We start from the raw sequence: 18,502 nt of genomic DNA, 5'->3' as shown, positions 1-18,502 counted from the left end.
TTATTTTATTTTTAATGAAATGTGTTTTTTATTAATGAAATTTGTTGGAAAAAAATAAAAAAAATGAAATTGAATGAATAGTAATTTAAGGGACGGAGGGTTGCAAGTTCCGTCCCTTAGTTAAGGGATAGAGTAAAAAAGTACAGTTAGGCCTGCGAATAGTAATGCAAGGGACGGTATAGTGACAGCATCGTGGATGGCTTAAAAACATCGACAGCAACTGCACATTAACATTCTTTTCCACTCAAAATGCTGTAATTTAAAAATAACAGCGATGGCGACAAACTTGATGAAAACCACATGAGGTTTTCACATAAAAAGAAAACACATACACAATTCCTCAAAAAGAAGACGATAAGAAAAGAATGTATTTACCTTCCTTTAACCCCTTTCCCATGTTTTTCTCTACTTCCTTCCATTTATCAAAAAAAAATCCTTTCAGTTCACGAGCTGCCGTGATTGTAACCATAATACGATAAATACCATTTCACGAACTTCTTCAAACCCGTTTGCAGATCAGTCGTCGGGTTGTACCCGAACTCGTTGTGCGCGTAGCTTATATTCGCGTGCGTGAACGGAACGTCGCCGTTTCCAGGCATGTCGAGCACATTCTTCTTCGCCTTAATCTTCAAATGCTTTTCTAATATCCCCACCATCATCGGCACCGTGACGGGGGACGTGTTGCCGAGGTTGAATATCCTGAACTGCGCCGGCCCCCGCTTCTTCCCGCCCGACCCGGTGCTCTTCTTCGCCGTGTCTAACGACCCGACGCACCCCTTCACAATGTCGTCGATGTAGGTGAAATCCCTTGCCAAATCGGCGTGGTTTTTGCCGCGGTAGACGGTGATCGGCTTGCCTTGGAGGATGTTGCGGGTGAAGGAGAAGTAGGCCATGTCGGGGCGGCCCCAGGGGCCGTACACGGTGAAGAAGCGTAAGCCGGTTATTGAGAGGCCGTAGATGTGGTTGTATGTGTGTGTGATTTCCTCTCCGGCCTTTTTTGTGGCCGCGTAGAGGGAGGCCGGTCTGTCGGTCCGGTCGGATTCGGAGAAGGGCGCTTTCTCGTTGAGGCCGTAGACGGAGCTGGAGCTGGCCCACACCACGGACGGCTGGGGGTGCGCGGACTTGGAAGCTTCTAGAAGCGTGACGAGGCCGGCTATGTTGCTGTGGATGTACGAGTGGGGATTCTCCATGGCGTACCTGATATTATAATTGATTACAGAGATTTGTGGTAATTAGATTTGAGGTATGGTAACGGTACCTGACGCCGGCCTGGGCGGCGAGGTGCATGACGTGGGAGAATTTGGCGATGTCGAAGAGCTTGGCGAGCAATTTGGCGTCGTTGACGTCGGCGTCGACGATGAAGATGTGGTGGGAGGAGAGGAGGTCGCGGCGGGCGGATTTGAGGGCGGGGTCGTAGTAGTGGTTGAAGTTGTCGAGGCCGACGACGCCGTCGCCGCGTTTTTTGAGGGCGAGGGAGACGTGGGAGCCGACGAAGCCGGCGGCGCCTGTGACGAGGACGGAGAAGCCGTGGGGGCGGCGGATCTGGGCGGAGGAGAGGACGTGGTGCTCCCAGTGGGTGAAGTAGGTGGCGGCGGAGGGTTGGAAGGTGAGGTAGGCGGCGGTGAGGGCGAGGAGGAGGAGGGCCCAGAGGAATAAGGTGCAGGGGGAGGAGGGGCAGCGGTGGAAATGGCGGTGGGATTTGTCTTTGAATTTGCCCGGGGTGGAGGGGAGGAAGAGCTCCTCCATCGGCATTTGGGAGGGACAAATCAGAAACAAGGTTGGATTTGGATTGGAGGTCTCTTCTCTCTCTCTGGAAATGGTGATTGAGAGAGAAGGAGAGATCCAAAATCCAAATGGGGAAAACAGATGCAAGACAGATTGGGAAAGAGGGGGGAATGGGGAATATATAGTGGGAGACCACAAATGAAGACGCGTGAACAGGGTGGAAAATCCAATGTTTTAAAAATCGGACCGGACTGGCCGGTTCGACCGGTCGGACCGTGAACCGTTAGGTAGTCCGGTCCGGTTCACCCCTTTAAACCATCACTGCATTGAACCGCCATGAACCGGTGGAACCGGCCAGTCGGACCGTGAACTGGAAACCGGTTTTCAATTTTTTTTTCAAAATTTTTTAAAATTTGTTGTTGGTAGAGGTAGTCCGGTTCGACCGGTCGGACCGTGAACCGTTAGGTAGTCCGGTCCGGTTCACCCCTTTAAACCATCACTGCATTGAACCGCCGTGAACCGGTGGAACCGGCCAGTCGGACCGTGAACCGGAAACCGGTTTTCAATTTTTTTTTCAAAATTTTTTAAAATTTGTTGTTGGTAGAGGTAGTCCGATTCGACCGGTCGGACCGTGAACCGTTAGGTAGTCCGGTCCGGTTCACCCCTTTAAACCATCACTGCATTGAACCGCCGTGAACCGGTGGAACCGGCCAGTCGGACCGTGAACCGGAAACCGGTTTTCAATTTTTTTTTCAAAATTTTTTAAAATTTGTTGTTGGTAGAGGTAGTCCGGTTCGACCGGTCGGACCGTGAACCGTTAGGTAGTCCGGTCCGGTTCACCCCTTTAAACCATCACTGCATTGAACCGCCGTGAACCGGTGGAACCGGCCAGTCGGACCATGAACCGGAAACCGGTTTTCAATTTTTTTTTCAAAATTTTTTAAAATTTGTTGTTGGTAGAGGTAGTCCGGTTCGACCGGTCGGACCGTGAACCGTTAGGTAGTCCGGTCCGGTTCACCCCTTTAAACCATCACTGCATTGAACCGCCGTGAACCGATGGAACCGGCCAGTCGGACCGTGAACCGGAAACCGGTTTTCAATTTTTTTTTCAAAATTTTTTAAAATTTGTTGTTGGTAGAGGTTGAACTCATGACCTCTGTTCTAGTTAAGAAGACCTATACCACTCCACCACATGGGCTCATTGAACAATTTGAACATTAAATATTTTTATACATTAACCATTAATTTTATCTACAAAAACTAATAATTCATTTTAATTTCATTATTCTTTAATATAATTGTTAATTATAATATATATAATTATCATCCTTTATATTTTAATGATGCTCTACTTACCACCTATATTATTATTAGTACCATATATGATTCATTATTTACTATAAATAAATTTTTTATATTACATACTTAATTTATATACCCTGACATTAATGAATAATCTTATCTAAACTAATTAATAAGTACTTAATTCGTATTTAATTATATATTATTTTACGAAATAAATTTTCTTAAATTAATATAAACATTATCTATTTTAATACATGAAATATTAAATTTTTTATCTAGACTAACTAATATTAAATATATATATCTGAATATATTTACTAAATTTTAATATTATTCATATTTATACATCACTAATTGTCTATAAGGTTTAATGTTTTGTGATATATTATTAATTGTAAATCATTTACTAAATTTAATATATTTTTATATATATTTGCAACAGTAAAACGGTTAGACCGGTGGTTCGACCGGTTGGACCGGTTGAACCGTGAACCAGTAACGTCGCCGGTTCGCTTGCCGGCCGGTTTTTAAAACATTGGTGGAAACTGTTTTGCTACTATACTTTTCGTTTAATTATGCAACGAGTGGACACTCGGGATTTGCCCATTTTGGAGGGACACATCAACTGTGAGGTTTGATGGATTTGGTAACTTTGTATTTGTACAGTTTACTTTTCATTCTTTTTAAATAAAAAAGATAAATTGTAAATTTATAATAAATTATTAAATATTCTTTTTTATTATCAAAATTTAATAAAACATTGGTATAGTATAATAAAATTAATTTATTATTATTATTATTATTATATACTCCATCCGTTCCACGATGGTAGAAACGTTTCTTTTCGCCACACGGTTTAAGAAAAGATTGTGTTAAGTGAGTTAAGTGAATATATGATTAAAATGTAGAGAAATAAAGAAAGAATATAATAAGAGAGAGTAAAGTAAGTGAAAATAAATATGTTGACTTTTACTAAAAAGGAAAATAACTCAACTACTATTTAACAAATTGCAAAAAGACTCTACTACTATGGACCGGAGAGTACAATGGAAAAGAAAAAAATTCAGTACTCCCTTCGTTACATTACATATGCCAAATTTCTTGTGGGCACAAGTTTTTTGTTAGGGGTGTTTAGCGGTTAGACGAAGAGGGAATAAAATAAGAGTGAGAAAAAAGTAGAGAAATAAAGTAGAAGAGATGATAAAGTAAAAAATAGATAGAAAAGTTTTTTTGTCATAAAAGAAAATATGTCACTTATACAGAGACGGCCTAAAAAGGAATACACTTTACTCACCGTGGACGCATATTACTTTATATTTTGATGGTCCATGAAAACTAGGCTCATTTGTAGATAATATGAGCATATAAGTTCTGACGTAATTGATAAAATATCAGAGGAAGAAAATAAATAAATAAAGTAATAATAGTATAACCCAGATAATAAAGAGAGAAAAGTAAATTACCTAAACTAAAATGGTTAAATGGGAGTGTTGAAGCTTGTATTCGGGCCAGCCCACTTATGAAATTCTGGAGGCCCATATTGTTGGCTCCACACGAATAACGGGCAGGCAATCAAAATACTTACGATTATATATTTTGCAGGAATTTTTTGTAAATATATTAATTTCATTTCCTATAATTTAGAACCACTGGCAAACCAACAATTTATCATTAAATTTGGTTTGCAACTTTGCACTTTTTTTGATGATATATTAAGAAATATTCAATTTAAATATAAAAAATTTGCTTCATATTTCCTGAAACAGAAATTAGGCACAATCGAAGAAAAAAAAAGGAAAGAAAAATGAGTAGAGTGATATGCAAATTCATTCTATCATCCTCTATCCCTGCTACTCACCTCCGCTTCGCTCCTCTTTGTTCCGCCGCTTCAAGGTCTTCGCGTATGGCGGCTCAACCTTCTTCTTCGTCGTCTTCCCCTTCCCCTTCCGCCGCCATCGATTTTCTCACTCTTTGTCACAGTCTCAAGGTATCCGTTTCTGAATTCCTAAATCAATGCGTACTCAAGTTTGTAAATCAATTGTATGTAATTGGCAGCCAAAGTTAGAATTGTCGAAACTATTGCCTTCGTTCGCTATGTCAAAGCATTGTAGATTAGAATGCATACATCTATTGTGATCTGGCCGTGCTGGAAAGGCTGCTGCTCTATATAGATTAGCGCATAGATCTGCTATTTATAATCAACAATGAAATAGATTGCAATGTGATTTCAATTTGATTAGAACGGAAGTAGATCGTTGGAATTTCATTAGTCAAAACATGAAGGCTGAAGGAGATACACAGGGATTAGAGAAGAGTTACTTATTACATGGATATGTTGCTATATGCATCATTTTATCACCTAAATTTGCATAACTGGATCTATTAGCGTAAATATGATCTTCTTTTGTGATCGTACCAGACGACGAAGCGAGCAGGATGGATAAAAAGGGGGGTTCAGGAACCAGAGTCGATAGCTGATCACATGTATCGGATGGGATTAATGGCTCTTATAGCTTCTGACAATCCTAGCGTCAACCGTGAGAAGTGAGCCTTTTTGTTTACAATTTCACTTATATGTTTTATTATGTATGTCGCGTTTTAGATTTTTTACACCAGTTACCTCATGAATGTCAGGTGTATAAAAATGGCTATTGTGCACGACATTGCTGAAGGTGAGGAGCAAATACACTTTTTAAGGATTGGCTAACAAACATTGCTTTGTATTGTGGGATGATCTAAATCTCTTTTTAGCATGTTTCTGATCAACTGCAAGATTTCATGTTTGATTCCGGTGTATAGCTATAGTTGGTGATATCACTCCTTCCGACGGGGTTCCAAAGGAAGAAAAGAGCCGACGCGAGCAAGAAGCATTGCAGAAAATGTGTGAACTACTTGGAGGAGGTGAAAGAGGTAAGAAGAAAATTTAGTCAACCATTGTTGTTCTATTTGAACTTAATATATGTGATATTAGCATGCTCTTATACCAGTATGCTGACTGTAATATGTTTGCTGCAGCTCAGGAGATTAAGGAATTATGGATGGAGTATGAACAGAATTCTTCTATGGAAGCTAAAGTTGTGAAAGACTTTGACAAGGTAATATGCATACGGGTCTCTTGACTCTTATGTTATGTGAAATGGGAAATTTCCTCAATATGGTGTTATTTACTCAAGGTTCAGTTCAGAATTCCACAGTGTGTTTATAACAAGTAAATAGTGGTCGAAGTGGGTGCTTTTCTGTGACTAATATTACCACATCTATCAGTAAAGTAAATAGCTAATTATTTCTGAAGTGATGTATCAAAAGCTTAACACAAAACTTTGATCCCGACAATCATTGAGTGCAGGGTCCATTGGACATTAAAATGACACATTTTACTTTTTAGGATGTCCCATTCAAAGTGACACATTTCTAAAAATGGAGACACTCTCTCTACTTTATTCTCTCTCCACTTAACACACTACACAACACTGCAAAAATCTTGTGGAATACTTCGCTTTGTCTGCTTTGACTGGGAAGGAGGGAGAAATCAGTGTTAATTTTAGCAAGTACTTGCTTATCTTCTTATTTCTATGTTTTTTCAATCATCTCAAATTTGGACATTCTCGCAGGTGGAGATGATACTGCAAGCTCTAGAGTATGAAACTGGTAATTCATCTAACCATAGTAATTCAAGTATTTTTCTGACATGAAGTTCATGATTATGGGATCTTAATATAGCTTGTCTTAGAATTGTTGCATGTCCTATCTCAATTAGAGTACGACATGCTAATTTCTGAGATTTCATACATGACAATGCCTGCTACAACTCATTGTTGGCCATACTTCCTTCATAATGCACTCCTTCTGTCCCATAAAAATAAGGACATTTGGGATGGCACAGGAATTAATGCACAATTGGTAAAGTAAGAGGGGGATATTTTTATGTGACGGACCAAAATGGAAAGTGTCCATATTTTTATGGATGGAGGGAGTATCATTTTTTTAGGATATTTAGCTGTTTGATTTTAATCAGTGTACAGTGTGTCTTCGTCAAGCGCCATGACTTCCCAACACCGTTCTACTTTCAATCTCCTTGCGTGTCAAATAAATCATGGAAGCTGGAGACATATCTACCCTGAGCTCTATTCACAATCAACATGCCCTCATAAATAATTAGCTAATAGTCTTGTGCTTTGCCTTATTTTTGCCCATGTATCTGCATCCAATTATATAGTTGTCCAATTTATGTATTGTTATCAGAAAAACTTACAAAACTGGAATATTTTCTTATATGCAGAGCAGGGGAAGGATTTGGAAGAGTTCTTTGAATCAACTGCAGGTTCACCCTCATTCCCATATTTCTTTTTGTCAAAAATAGCTGTATCATTCATTCTCAATTAAAAAATTCTCCGCATTGGTGCATCCACGGACATTGTTCTTGGATCAAAGTAAACAAAGTACTATATATCTACATAATGACATATGTAATGGACCAAAACAGTTTCGGTCATTTATAGACCAGCCATTTCTATGGACATAACTCACAATGGCTAAGTGCTCTTTCTTGTAACATTTCTTTCTACAGGGAAGTTCCAAACAGATCTGGGAAAAGCATGGGCTCTGGAAATAGCATCAAGGAGGAAAAAACACTAACAACTTAGCTTATAACATCGTTCATCTAATGCCATTCCCATCTCGAGGCCACTTCTTTCTGTGTAGGCGGAGTCGTGAGCTTTTCACTTCCAAACTACCAGTGATTTTAGGATTTGAGTTTGTAGAATATATGCAGATTTGGATCATAAATAATAGCTGGGAATCATTTTTAGAACTTCCTTCTTTGTTCTCTGATAAGGATAAATAAATATCGGCCATGATGCTTTTATCATCTTGCAGAATGACATCTTCTTTATCTTCATTTTGGTTCTACGAATTGGTGAATTTTTTCAAAAGAGGATCTATAATGGTTCTTTATCTACACCCGCAATGACTCGGATCTCCAATCTAAAGTTTCATTTGGGAAATGAGACTTTTTTTTGTGGACGGAGTGAGTAGTTGTATCGTCACAAATAGCAAAGCCTATGATTTGATGCCAACAGTAAATTGAGACATCAATTTATGGAGTTGAAGATAAATGAGCTAATTGCAGTTTGGATGGAGATGGTGATGCTGCTCCAAATACTCTCTGCTGTTCATCTCTGTCAACCTATTTCAATCAATAAACAACGACACAAGTCTTGTTTGAAATCATCGAAAACAAGATAAACCGATCTTCCAAATCTGACCTACTAATGGTGCGATCTTTGGCGAAGCCTAAGTCGTCGTCCACGCACACCTCAGAAAGGCCGCGTGTGGTAGCAGCATCGGATATCGTCACAACCTTCTCAAATAGTTCCATCGGACTACCTTCTGCACTGCACAATAATCTAGCTCGATTCTCATACATCACCTATAAACACAAAAAAAAATCATGTAACCTAATATAAACCTGCAAAATGATTTACATGAGTGAAGAACTGACATCAATTAGAGTCACAAAGCGGTACGCTGCAGTCCTGTTGGCAGGCCCGAATATCGGAACGCCTTCCACAGCCAACGTATGAAATTTCTCTGTGAAAAATGGTTCATTCGAATTGTTACAAGAGTTCGTATATAAACTGGAAATCTTGAAGAAGAAACGGCTTACTGAATAACCCAAAATAGTCTGCAGCTCCGAGGAGGTGGTCGAAAGGGAAGTAGGCGCAGCCGTTGGCTCCCAAAGGAACCTAACAAGTTTAAAACCACACCATTATAAGCAACAACCATAACAACATATGTAGGCTGCTTTGCAAGATCCACCTGCAGTTTTCTGCCCATAACCACTTCAACCTCGTCCGGAGCAGCCACCTTTTCGCCTATCAACTCTCTGAATTTCTGTTCAACAACGTTCGACACATGTTTTCCGACAAAGTAGAAGCCTTCCTCTGCCTGCATAAACCAATTTATATCAATGAGCATCGAAATATATTTTGTATGGAAAAATTACTAGCCATAAGATATGCTAAATGTACCGATGTCATTTTGCGGTAGTCCAGATACGAACCAATCTGATGAACTACACATCTCTCCTGCATCAAACAGATTCTTAGAAATCAAATACACTTTTTTTAGGAGTGAATGAGACAATTTATGCACCTTGAGAGTGGCAATGAATGGGAGGAACAGGTCCCTCTGCAGCCCTCCTTCGTAGAGCTTATCTGGAGCTCGATTCGAAGTAGCAACCAGAACCTGAAAAGGGTGCTTAGTTGATCACTTATATAGACAAGGGTTAGGCCTAGAGACGTTGGAAGCACTTACAACGTCGTTGTTGAACAAATGTGTGAAGAGACGATTTAGGATGAGTGCATCAGCTACATCACTCACCTGTATAGAGAATAGTAAGGCCAAAGCCACTAGGCTATAAGCGTGCAACGTGCTCAACAAGATCATCTCGCACCATGAACTCATCGAGGCATAACAAGATCGACTCGTTTGAGATCTCCCCACCTAAGATTTCTAGAGGATCTGCAACTCCTCTATGCTTCTGCGAACGAAGTGCCAATAAGTAGCAAGAAACGCAACTAGGGAACATCACATGTAAATACCTGCAAACGGGCATGAACGTTTAGCATGAAGTCTTGGAAATGGATCCTCCGCTTCCTCCAGCTGCGTGGCCTACGGAGATGCAACAAAGAAAATCATACCTTCACCTAATCAGGAAATAAAAAAAACATCCTTACAGTTGATGATAGAACAAGTCCATCAGCATAGTCTTGCCAGTTCCCACTCCTCCGTAGAGATAGAGTCCTCTCACAGGCGCGAAACTGGGCGAGTACCACCAACGTATGCTACAACATACAAGTAACAATAAACAATCAGCCATGAATCCATGTGATGGTGATCATGAACACTTATTAACAGTCTACCTCGCAGCTCTCTGAGAAGCGGCGTAAGCATCCAACCGGGAAGCTCCTGCGTTTGCAACGAGATCATCATATAGCCGTTGAAGTATCTAGCTGCAAAATCAAGTCTTTTCCTATTAAGTCCTCTACTTCTAAACAGAGCACTCTGCATTTAAACACATACACTAATCTCAAATTTACAATCTTGAACCAAAATTAATCACTAGTATTAACATACCTGTGAAGCATCTCCATCTAAAAGCTCACCGGCAGCGATTCTTCGACCGTATTCCATGAGAGGTCCATCTCTACTAAGTTCCACCACTAATTTGTCCAAGAAAATAAAAATTCAATCTTTTTATGAGAAAAAAGCACAAACAATAAAATCATGAATACAACCTCCAGTTACAGCATTAGCAGAAAGAGCTCGAGACAGCACATATAATGGATGTTTACATTCACAAACCCTTTGATTTATGTATACAGAGTAAAAATCGAATCTTTTTGTTGATCCAAAGTTTCCCTTCCAAAGAGCTGGCCTCAAATGCCTCGCAGCCCAAATGATTTTTCTCATTTTATGATGCAAAACTCAAAATTCACTAGTTTTTTATGTGGGAAGGAAACTGCAGTGAAGAAGATCAATGAATGAGTATCAAATCATATAAAAAATTCAATCATGTAAAATAATACTCCATCAAGTTGGTTATTGCTTTCCAATTTCCCATGAACCAAATTTTTGTTTTAAATTAGTATATACATAATCTTGCATTTTTTTATATTGACAATTTCATCTAGAGAAAAAAGTGGCATGATTATGCACTAAATCTTGAACAAAATTCAAAATCTTGAGAAAAATAATAGTACCTGATTGATGAAAGTACAAAACCCCTAGAGGTGAAATGCTCTCTTGTTGCTTCATGCAAATTTATGAAAGTGTGTGTGGATTATTACTATTTACTCAGATGCATGCACATGCATGACATAATTATAATCCATATGTGATGCTTTTATGAATAATGGTGAGTAATTCTCCTAAAAAATGAATCAATAGAAGTGCTTAAAAAGTGAAAAAAAAGAGGACTTGAGAAATTATATAATTCCCCTATATCTCAGGAGCTGAACAATTGGAAGATGGGACTCAATTATTTTTTAATACTAATGTTTCATCTTATCTTTTGTTAATAGGTTTAATTATGTGACATTGTGTCATCATTGCATATTTGATAGCCTTCTTTAATAGTATTTTTTTCTCCTCGTGAAGTGGTGAAGTGGTTGAGTGATGCGTGTATATTCAATTAATATTCATTTTGACTTGGTTTGATGTCACCTTCATCAACAACGTCCATTTACAAAATAGCCCATAAATAAATAAATAAAATTATAATGAAAATAGCGGCTCATTGGTTAATGGAAGTATAGAATATGCAACGTCTTTAAAAATGATAACTACAGCAATAATATGTTAAAATATTACTAATTCGTCTTGAAAATAATTGCTGATGCAGGGGTAATTTGGTCATAAATTGGGAGTTTTATGATAAACGGCAATACGTGTTGGAATCGTAAAGAATGTTGAATCTTATCAGTTAAACGTCGTTATCAGACGGGAAATGGGCCACAATATGGGCCATGGGCCCCATTAACCCATGACGCAGTCACTATTCTCTCACTTTAAAAAGAGAATAATATCCTCAATTATATCAAAATACCAAATCATAAAATTTGTTGAGTTTTATTTTAGGTCTCCAAAATCTTGTCATTTTGGTATATTTTATTAAATATTATATTTCATTTTTATTATTTTAATAAATAGATCATAGTGCATTCTATTAATTCATTTTATTTATATTTTAAAATAGTTTTTCATTCATTTTTCGTTATATTTTTAAAAAATAAACTAAATTAAATAGTGGTATCCAACTAACTAGACATGGATGGAGTGTTAATACACAATTATAACAAATGTGTTTTTACCGACACTTCAAAGTGATCAATAATAATAGATTGTCCGGAAGGAGATCTAGAATATATGACGGTCTTAGTAGTTCTCTGACTCACTAAAAATTACTCCCTTTATTTTTTATAAAAAAGTCTAAATTTATCATTTTAGTTCGTTCTATAAAATTAGACCAAATTTTAGTCAAAATTTTTTTCTATTTACTAACAATATTTCAATCACTTTTTATCAATCATGTTTTAAAACCGTGCCATTTTAAATTTGATCGAACAAGTAAATATCAAAATAGTAATTGATTGAATCAGTATTCAATATTCCCTAGTTTATTCTCAAGCTAGTATATAATTTATTGTTACTTTGCTTTTCAATTTATTACTACTAGTTCAATAAATTATTTTAAACCCCAGTGTTTAAGATAGCAATTGACGGCCATATTTCAATACTTAGAATTAAACATTAGTTCATGTGATCTAGTAATGTTAACTTACCTTTATCTATAGTACTTCCTTAGTATATTACTTAGAATTAAACATTAGTTCATGTGATCTAGTAATGTTAACTTACCTTTATCTATAGTACTTCCTTAGTATATTATTAGAAGTACTGATTTACCATTTTAGTCTATCCATAATTAAGAGTTCCAATTTACTTTTATTATGAATGATGACCATACATTCCCCTCACATATGAGTCTCACATTTCACTATCATTTTTCTATCCACCTTCTTTATATTTCTTAAAACACGCGTCGAACTCAAACGGAACTCTAATGCCAGACGGAGGGAGTATTAAAATAACATGTATACTTGCATATTACTCCTTTCGTCCACTATTAGAGCATCCACAACCGTGCTCTTGCCAGCGGCACGGTTGTGGGCCCGGCCCCACTTTTTCTGCCTGCTCTCTGGCAAGAGCACAACACCCACAGCTGTGCTCTTCCGCAAGGACGAGCACAATTCAATTTAAAATTCAATTAAACAATAACATTTCCATAATATTAAAATTCATTAAAAAACCACAATAAATAATACAAATTACAAATAAAATAAAAAAGACATAATTAAAATCCTAAAAATTAAAAATTACATAATTAAACTCCTAAAAATTAAAAATTACATAATTAAAATCCTAAAAATTGAGATTGAGAGAGTTGTTTAGTATAGTGCCATTTTTTGTGTTTGAAATGAGAGTATTTATAGATGAAAGTATGAATTTTGGGGTAAAAATGATGGAAAAAAAATTAAAAGTGTGAAAAAATGGATATATTTTATTAGGAAGTGAGACAATATTTTTTTAATTAATTTTGAAATTTTCAGATTTTTTCGATTTTTTTAAAAAAAAATAATAAAAAATGATAAATCAACGGGCCAATCAGAGCATGCCACGTCGACGCCTTGTGCTCTTGCCGCTGGCACGGCCGTGCTCTTAGCTAAGAGCACGTCCGTGCCAGCGGCAAGAGCGCAGCGGCGGCGGAGCGCGTCCTTGCCAGCGGCAAGGACGGACGAGCAGCATTCCACCACCGTTGGGGATGCTCTTAGGGGTTTCATTAAGAAATTAGGTAGAAAAGTTAGTGAAATAAAGGTCTCAATACATTAATTTTATACTATGAAATGTGTGTAAAATGAGTTAGTAGAATGTGAGATCGATTATCATTTGTAGTAAAAATTAACCGGAACTCATATTCAGTGATGGACCAAAATGGAAAAATAAAACTCCTAGTCACCACTGAGAGAGCATTTAACAGTAGGGTTTAGTGAAAACTAAAAAGTAAAATTGAGCTTTTCCTTGCATGCATTGATGGAGAAACTATGGCTATATTTTGTGTTGCATTTCTTTCCCATGATCTCTCTGGGTTATTGACGATTATTAGCTTGCTTTTCAATGAATGGACTCTCCATTTTATAGCTTTCTCCTTAATTATACATTCATGAATTCGGAATCATGTACTATCCACAAAATATTACATCAACATATTACAAGGACCAAAAAAATCACAATCCTAAATAAAAAGACATGATTTTTAGATATGTACTACATCATAAGAATAGAAGTACAAATGAAGTGGTGTGGCATGGCCTACTTAAACTCTCTTTCCCAATCCAAAGCTTCTCTTTTTTCTAATTACCTTGGACCAGAAAGTTCAATGCAATTGGCATCACAACCATCATCTATGCTCTTCTCCATCCCAAACATGCTCAACTCATCACAACCATGCACCTTGCCCTTTGAAGTGGTGCTACTGTCAATGTAGTTATGCGATGCCGCCCATTTTTCAGCCAGGCCGTCACCCTCGAGCATCCTTCACAACGTCAGCCATTTTAGGCCGGTGGGCGGGTAGGTACTGAGTGCATAGCAGAGCCACTTGCAGCATCTCCCCCACCTCAATCCTGTCATACTTCATCCCAAGCTCTTTGTCCACCAATAACTCAACTTTCTTCTCTTTGCTGGACCTTCTTCACCTAAAAGGTCAAATCTTGTATTAGTTCTAGTCCACTTAGTGATCAAACAAACACACATTACCCATTCTAGCATGGCTCCTTTCTGGCTCACGGTTTTCCCAAACTCGAGGGCTCGCATTCCCGTTATCAGCTCAAGCAGGAGGATCCCGAATCCAAACACATCGGTCTTGTCTGATGACTGGCCGGTGGAGAGGTATTCTGGCGCGATGTGGCCTACAGTGCCACGGACAGCTGTGGTGACATGAGATTCACCGTGATCGAGAAGCTTTGCAAGCCCAAAGTCTCCCACAACCGCCTCACAGTAGTCGTCCAGCAAGATATTCGCAGCCTTGACATCTTGGTGGATTATCTTCGGATCACATTGCTCGTGCAGATACAGTAAACCCCTTGAAGCCCTGATCGCAATCCTCTTCCTCGTGTTCCAGTCGAGCCCCAGTTTCCCTTGTAACAACATAAAATGGCAGACATGTTTTATCAGCTAACAATTTAAACAGACTACTAAAACATTATGCATTTGAATTTAAGACTAGCAATTACTTCTTGTACAACTCAAAGTTGGAATCTTAAGCACATTCTGAAGAATAAGCTAATTAGCAGTCTCCAAAAAAGAGGAACTGAAGCTACCTCTAAGCCTTGACGCGACGCTGCCATTAGACATGTAAGGGTACACAAGAAGCCTCTCATTTTGGGTGGCACAGCATCCAAATAAGCGAAGTAAGTTCCAGTGAACCGCAAGGCTGATCATCTCAAGCTCCGTTCTAAACTGTGATATCCCGGTAGTTCCTGTCAGATCCTTTAGTCGCTTCACTGCAACCAGCATTCCATCTTCCAATTTACTGCGGTAAACATTGCCAAATCCCCCAGCACCAAGTATGTTTTTGGAGCTAAAGTTATTTGTGGCACGTCGTATCTTTGTGATGGAGAAGCTCTTGAGGTTCCCTAGTCTTATAAGGTCCTCTTCTTGAACATCTACAGTATTGAAATAACGATACACAGTTACGAAAACTACAAAACGAGGAATCGTGTTATGGGCATAGTAATCACATACCTGTAATGTTTAGAACCGACCGCTTCTTCTTCTCGGTTCGTTTGTGGAGTAGAAAGCCTAATACTAAGACTAAAATGGAGACAAATATAATGCTCACTCCAAGTGCAATAGCTATTTTCTTGGTCTTGGATTTCCATGATTTATCGCCACAGAATGAGCAAATTGATCTGAGTTTAAACGACGTCGAACAGAGAACAAGAGAGCATAATCAAGTTTACCAGAAGTGGGATTGATGGCAAATGAAAGAGGGCTAGCCAGGAGGGATTCAGAGCATTTTTCACTAGAGTGGCTTCCACAAATCAGAGGATTTCCAGGAATGCTGCAACAACAAAACATTTGATGAATTGAGACTAAAAAAATACTAAAACAAAGGATGCCCACACACAAAACAAGGCACAGAGAGTGGCAGAGTAACATTTGTCTTACACAATTGTAGCATTCAATGCAGCTGATATGAATGTCATAATATGTGAATGTGATTAATCAGTAGAGAGAATCCTTACTTAAATGTTTTGGTTGGAAAAGTAGGAACAGGTCCACTAAGATTATTGAAGGACAAATCCCTGAAATATTCAAGAAAAAGACAGAACATCCCATGATTCACATGTGGAAAAACAAATCCCACAGCACTAAGATAAGCATAACAGAACAAAAATGAGGAGAAAAACTCAGAGAATATGGCAAGATTGATACTCACAAGAAAGTAAGACGAGGGAGATTGGCCAAAGGCAGAGGAACAGGCCCACTCAAGCTATTGTTGTTCAACCTTCTATATTCATTACAAGACAAACCACATCAAACAGACAGTACATTAAAAGTCAAACAGAGGGATAATATTTTGCCAAGAAAAGAAGTAAATTCAAAAACAATTGGGAACCCACATATACTGTAGGTGGTTCAAGAGGCCTAAAGACTCAGGGATATGGCCATGTAAATAGCTGTTTGAGAGATCCAGTGTCTGGAGATTTGGGAGATAGCCTATTCTTTTGGAATAAGGCCAGAAATATTGTTGTTCTGCAACATTCTGCATTGCAAAATTCAACATGAATGGTCCCTTCAAAATTCAAACTTTAGTTTGTGTGTGCTTGAAATTTGCTTGAGGTTTGTAAGGTTGGCAATCATCCAAGACAAAGACCCTGATAAGCCCTGACTCGGAGCTCCACTGCCCAGAACATAAACCACCAAGATTAGCAGTAAAAATACAATCTTTAACAGCAATAAAAATACAATCTTTAACAGCAACAAAACTGAATCAAGGAAAAGGAAGAAGACCAACACGGCAGTAACAAGAGCATCAGAATTGCAAGTTATCATAGACCAGCTACAAGGGTCCACAGAGTTCTCATCCCAATTGCTGAGAGCTCCATGAGGATCAACAAGGCCTTCTCTCACAGCAGTCAGAGCTTCAACTATACACCACAAACAAACAACAAGATATTGTGATTAAGAAGAAGTGGAGCTTTTGTAATCTGTTGAAATTTACCTTCTGGATTGCGGGGCTCAAAAGAGACACAGAGAGTGAAGAAAAATGGAAGGGAGAAGAGGAGGAGGAGGCAGTGGCTTGGAAGGAGAGGCATTGTTGTGATCATTGGGAGCAAGAAACAAACCACTACTACACTTGATTCACAAATGTACAGTTTTTGAGCACCTTTCTTTTCTCTCTCTCGCTTTCTGAAAAGCATTTTTTTACAATGACGCGTCTTTTACTATGTACCTCCTCTTTTTAGACCACTTTATCTTTTTATTTCTCCAGTTGCTTGCCTTTTGAATGTGTGCAAAAGGAGATTTACGGTAACAAGGAGATAAAAAAGGGTCTGTACAATTGTCTACACCACACCTACCTACTGCAAAAAAAAAATAGTGCCCGCAGCAGGTTTGCTGTTCTGTTTTACTGACCCTTCTTCTTTCTCTTGTAATCAACTAATTTTTTACATAAAATTTAAGAAAATATAGATAATACCCCTCCGTCCTAATGAAGATGACCCCTTCCTTGGGCGGCACGGGATTTTATGCAACTTGAGTTTGTGTGTTGAGTGGAGAGAGTAAAATAAGAGAGGGGAAATAAAGTAGAGATAAAGGTGTTTTCATTTTAAGTAATGGGTCATCTTAGTTGGGACGGATGAAAAAGGAAAGTGGGTCATCTTTAATGGGACGGGGGAGTTTAGGGAGTATTTAATGAAGTATAGCTAGTCCTATAACTAATATAAAAAAAAATAAAGAGAGAATGAATAGAATAGGGAATAAATTAAAAATGTTATTTTTTTTAAAAAAAAAGAGCAATATTTGCTTAATTACGTCTACAAATGTCTGCTGGAGTCTATCATGCAGGGACCAAGCCATATTTAGGCGTTGGAGCATGTCTATTGTATATTTCAAAAAATTTAGGCAGTTGGAAAATTTTCTCAATTTTGAAAAAATTTATGGAATGTGGATCTATTTTTATTTCAATATTATTAGTTTATAAAATGTGAGTGAGGATGAATTAGTGAAATTTTGAATTCATTACTAAATATGGTAAAAGTAAAATGTGACAGACGTAAATAGAAATAAGTGATAAAATTTTTTGAATGGAGGGAACAGTAAATTTAAGATAAAATTTTTGCAATAAAAATAGGATTTTTTGACATTTGTAAAATAATAAATTATGAGTTAATTATGTTTTGATTTCTAGAAAAATTATTACTAAGAGCTTGAAAACAACGCTGAATTGGAATCTGATAAATAGGAGAGGAAGTCGAAAGAGAAAACTATTAAACGTTTGGTTCAATCCGAATATATATGTATTACTCCGTCACTGAATCATATAGTAAGATTTGTTTCAAAAATTAGCAATTTATAATATATTATCCTTTTGTGAATCGATATTGAGTGTTTGTGCCCTAGGGACATGACCATAATAGAATGATGATGTGATGTAGTCATGTATTTCCTCGGTCTCATTTAAGAGGCTTAGGCCATTAGCAATGACGCGCCACGTCATCAGTTTTATCCTCTTACCCCCCACCTGCAATGGGGCGCCCTAAGACGTGCCCTATGAATTTTCATTTCATTTCATTTCATTTCATTTCATTTATAGAAAATTTAAATAACACACAAAATTGGGGAAAAA

The 18,502-nt window shown here is 37.9% G+C and overlaps 3 protein-coding genes and 1 pseudogene across 3 annotated transcripts; 1 reads left to right on the top strand and 3 right to left on the bottom strand.

Moving 5' to 3' along the window:
* Positions 1–221: 221 nt before the first annotated feature.
* On the bottom strand, positions 222–1,868 carry LOC121799395 (UDP-glucuronate 4-epimerase 1-like). The gene is made up of 2 exons (XM_042198758.1): positions 1,259–1,868; positions 222–1,197 (listed from the first exon to the last, which is right to left on the bottom strand). Exons 1-2 carry the CDS (start codon positions 1,750–1,752, stop codon positions 444–446), a joined length of 1,248 nt encoding a protein of 415 aa, XP_042054692.1. The 5' UTR covers positions 1,753–1,868; the 3' UTR covers positions 222–443.
* Positions 1,869–4,788: 2,920 nt separating this feature from the next.
* Positions 4,789–7,897, top strand: LOC121799397 (5'-deoxynucleotidase HDDC2-like). The gene is made up of 8 exons (XM_042198759.1): positions 4,789–5,017; positions 5,450–5,574; positions 5,665–5,702; positions 5,830–5,940; positions 6,046–6,125; positions 6,642–6,678; positions 7,310–7,351; positions 7,598–7,897. The coding sequence occupies exons 1-8, from the start codon at positions 4,835–4,837 to the stop codon at positions 7,663–7,665; spliced, it is 684 nt and encodes a 227-aa protein (XP_042054693.1). The 5' UTR covers positions 4,789–4,834; the 3' UTR covers positions 7,666–7,897.
* A 164-nt stretch (positions 7,898–8,061) lies between these two features.
* Positions 8,062–10,503, bottom strand: LOC121800943 (AFG1-like ATPase). The gene is made up of 14 exons (XM_042200431.1): positions 10,329–10,503; positions 10,168–10,253; positions 9,954–10,039; positions 9,768–9,875; positions 9,633–9,702; positions 9,485–9,571; positions 9,346–9,411; positions 9,184–9,276; positions 9,060–9,116; positions 8,848–8,976; positions 8,696–8,774; positions 8,531–8,619; positions 8,295–8,458; positions 8,062–8,215 (listed from the first exon to the last, which is right to left on the bottom strand). The coding sequence occupies exons 1-14, from the start codon at positions 10,501–10,503 to the stop codon at positions 8,149–8,151; spliced, it is 1,356 nt and encodes a 451-aa protein (XP_042056365.1). The 3' UTR covers positions 8,062–8,148.
* Positions 10,504–13,783: 3,280 nt separating this feature from the next.
* LOC121799394 lies at positions 13,784–17,105 on the bottom strand (annotated as a pseudogene).
* Between the last annotated feature and the right edge of the window lie 1,397 nt (positions 17,106–18,502).

Source organism: Salvia splendens, chromosome 4, assembly GCF_004379255.2.
Source record: "Salvia splendens isolate huo1 chromosome 4, SspV2, whole genome shotgun sequence".
Lineage (NCBI taxonomy): Eukaryota > Viridiplantae > Streptophyta > Magnoliopsida > Lamiales > Lamiaceae > Salvia > Salvia splendens.
The sequence above is the reverse complement of the archived record's forward strand: the minus strand, read 5'-3'. Positions and strand labels throughout refer to the sequence as shown.

Bases quoted from the DNA above. Each gene is read 5' to 3' on its own strand.
- LOC121799395 (XM_042198758.1), bottom strand. From the start codon at position 1,752: ATGCCGATGGAGGAGCTCTTCCTCCCCTCCACCCCGGGCAAATTCAAA. The intron at 1,198-1,258 runs GTACCGTTACCA...TTATAATATCAG, and splicing joins GCCGCCCAGGCCGGCGTCAG to GTACGCCATGGAGAATCCCC.
- LOC121799397 (XM_042198759.1), top strand. From the start codon at position 4,835: ATGAGTAGAGTGATATGCAAATTCATTCTATCATCCTCTATCCCTGCT. The intron at 5,941-6,045 runs GTAAGAAGAAAA...TGTTTGCTGCAG, and splicing joins ACTTGGAGGAGGTGAAAGAG to CTCAGGAGATTAAGGAATTA. The intron at 6,679-7,309 runs GTAATTCATCTA...TCTTATATGCAG, and splicing joins AGCTCTAGAGTATGAAACTG to AGCAGGGGAAGGATTTGGAA.
- LOC121800943 (XM_042200431.1), bottom strand. From the start codon at position 10,503: ATGAGAAAAATCATTTGGGCTGCGAGGCATTTGAGGCCAGCTCTTTGG. The intron at 9,412-9,484 runs GTGCGAGATGAT...TTCTCTATACAG, and splicing joins TATGCCTCGATGAGTTCATG to GTGAGTGATGTAGCTGATGC. The intron at 8,459-8,530 runs GTCAGTTCTTCA...TTGTGTTTATAG, and splicing joins GCTTTGTGACTCTAATTGAT to GTGATGTATGAGAATCGAGC.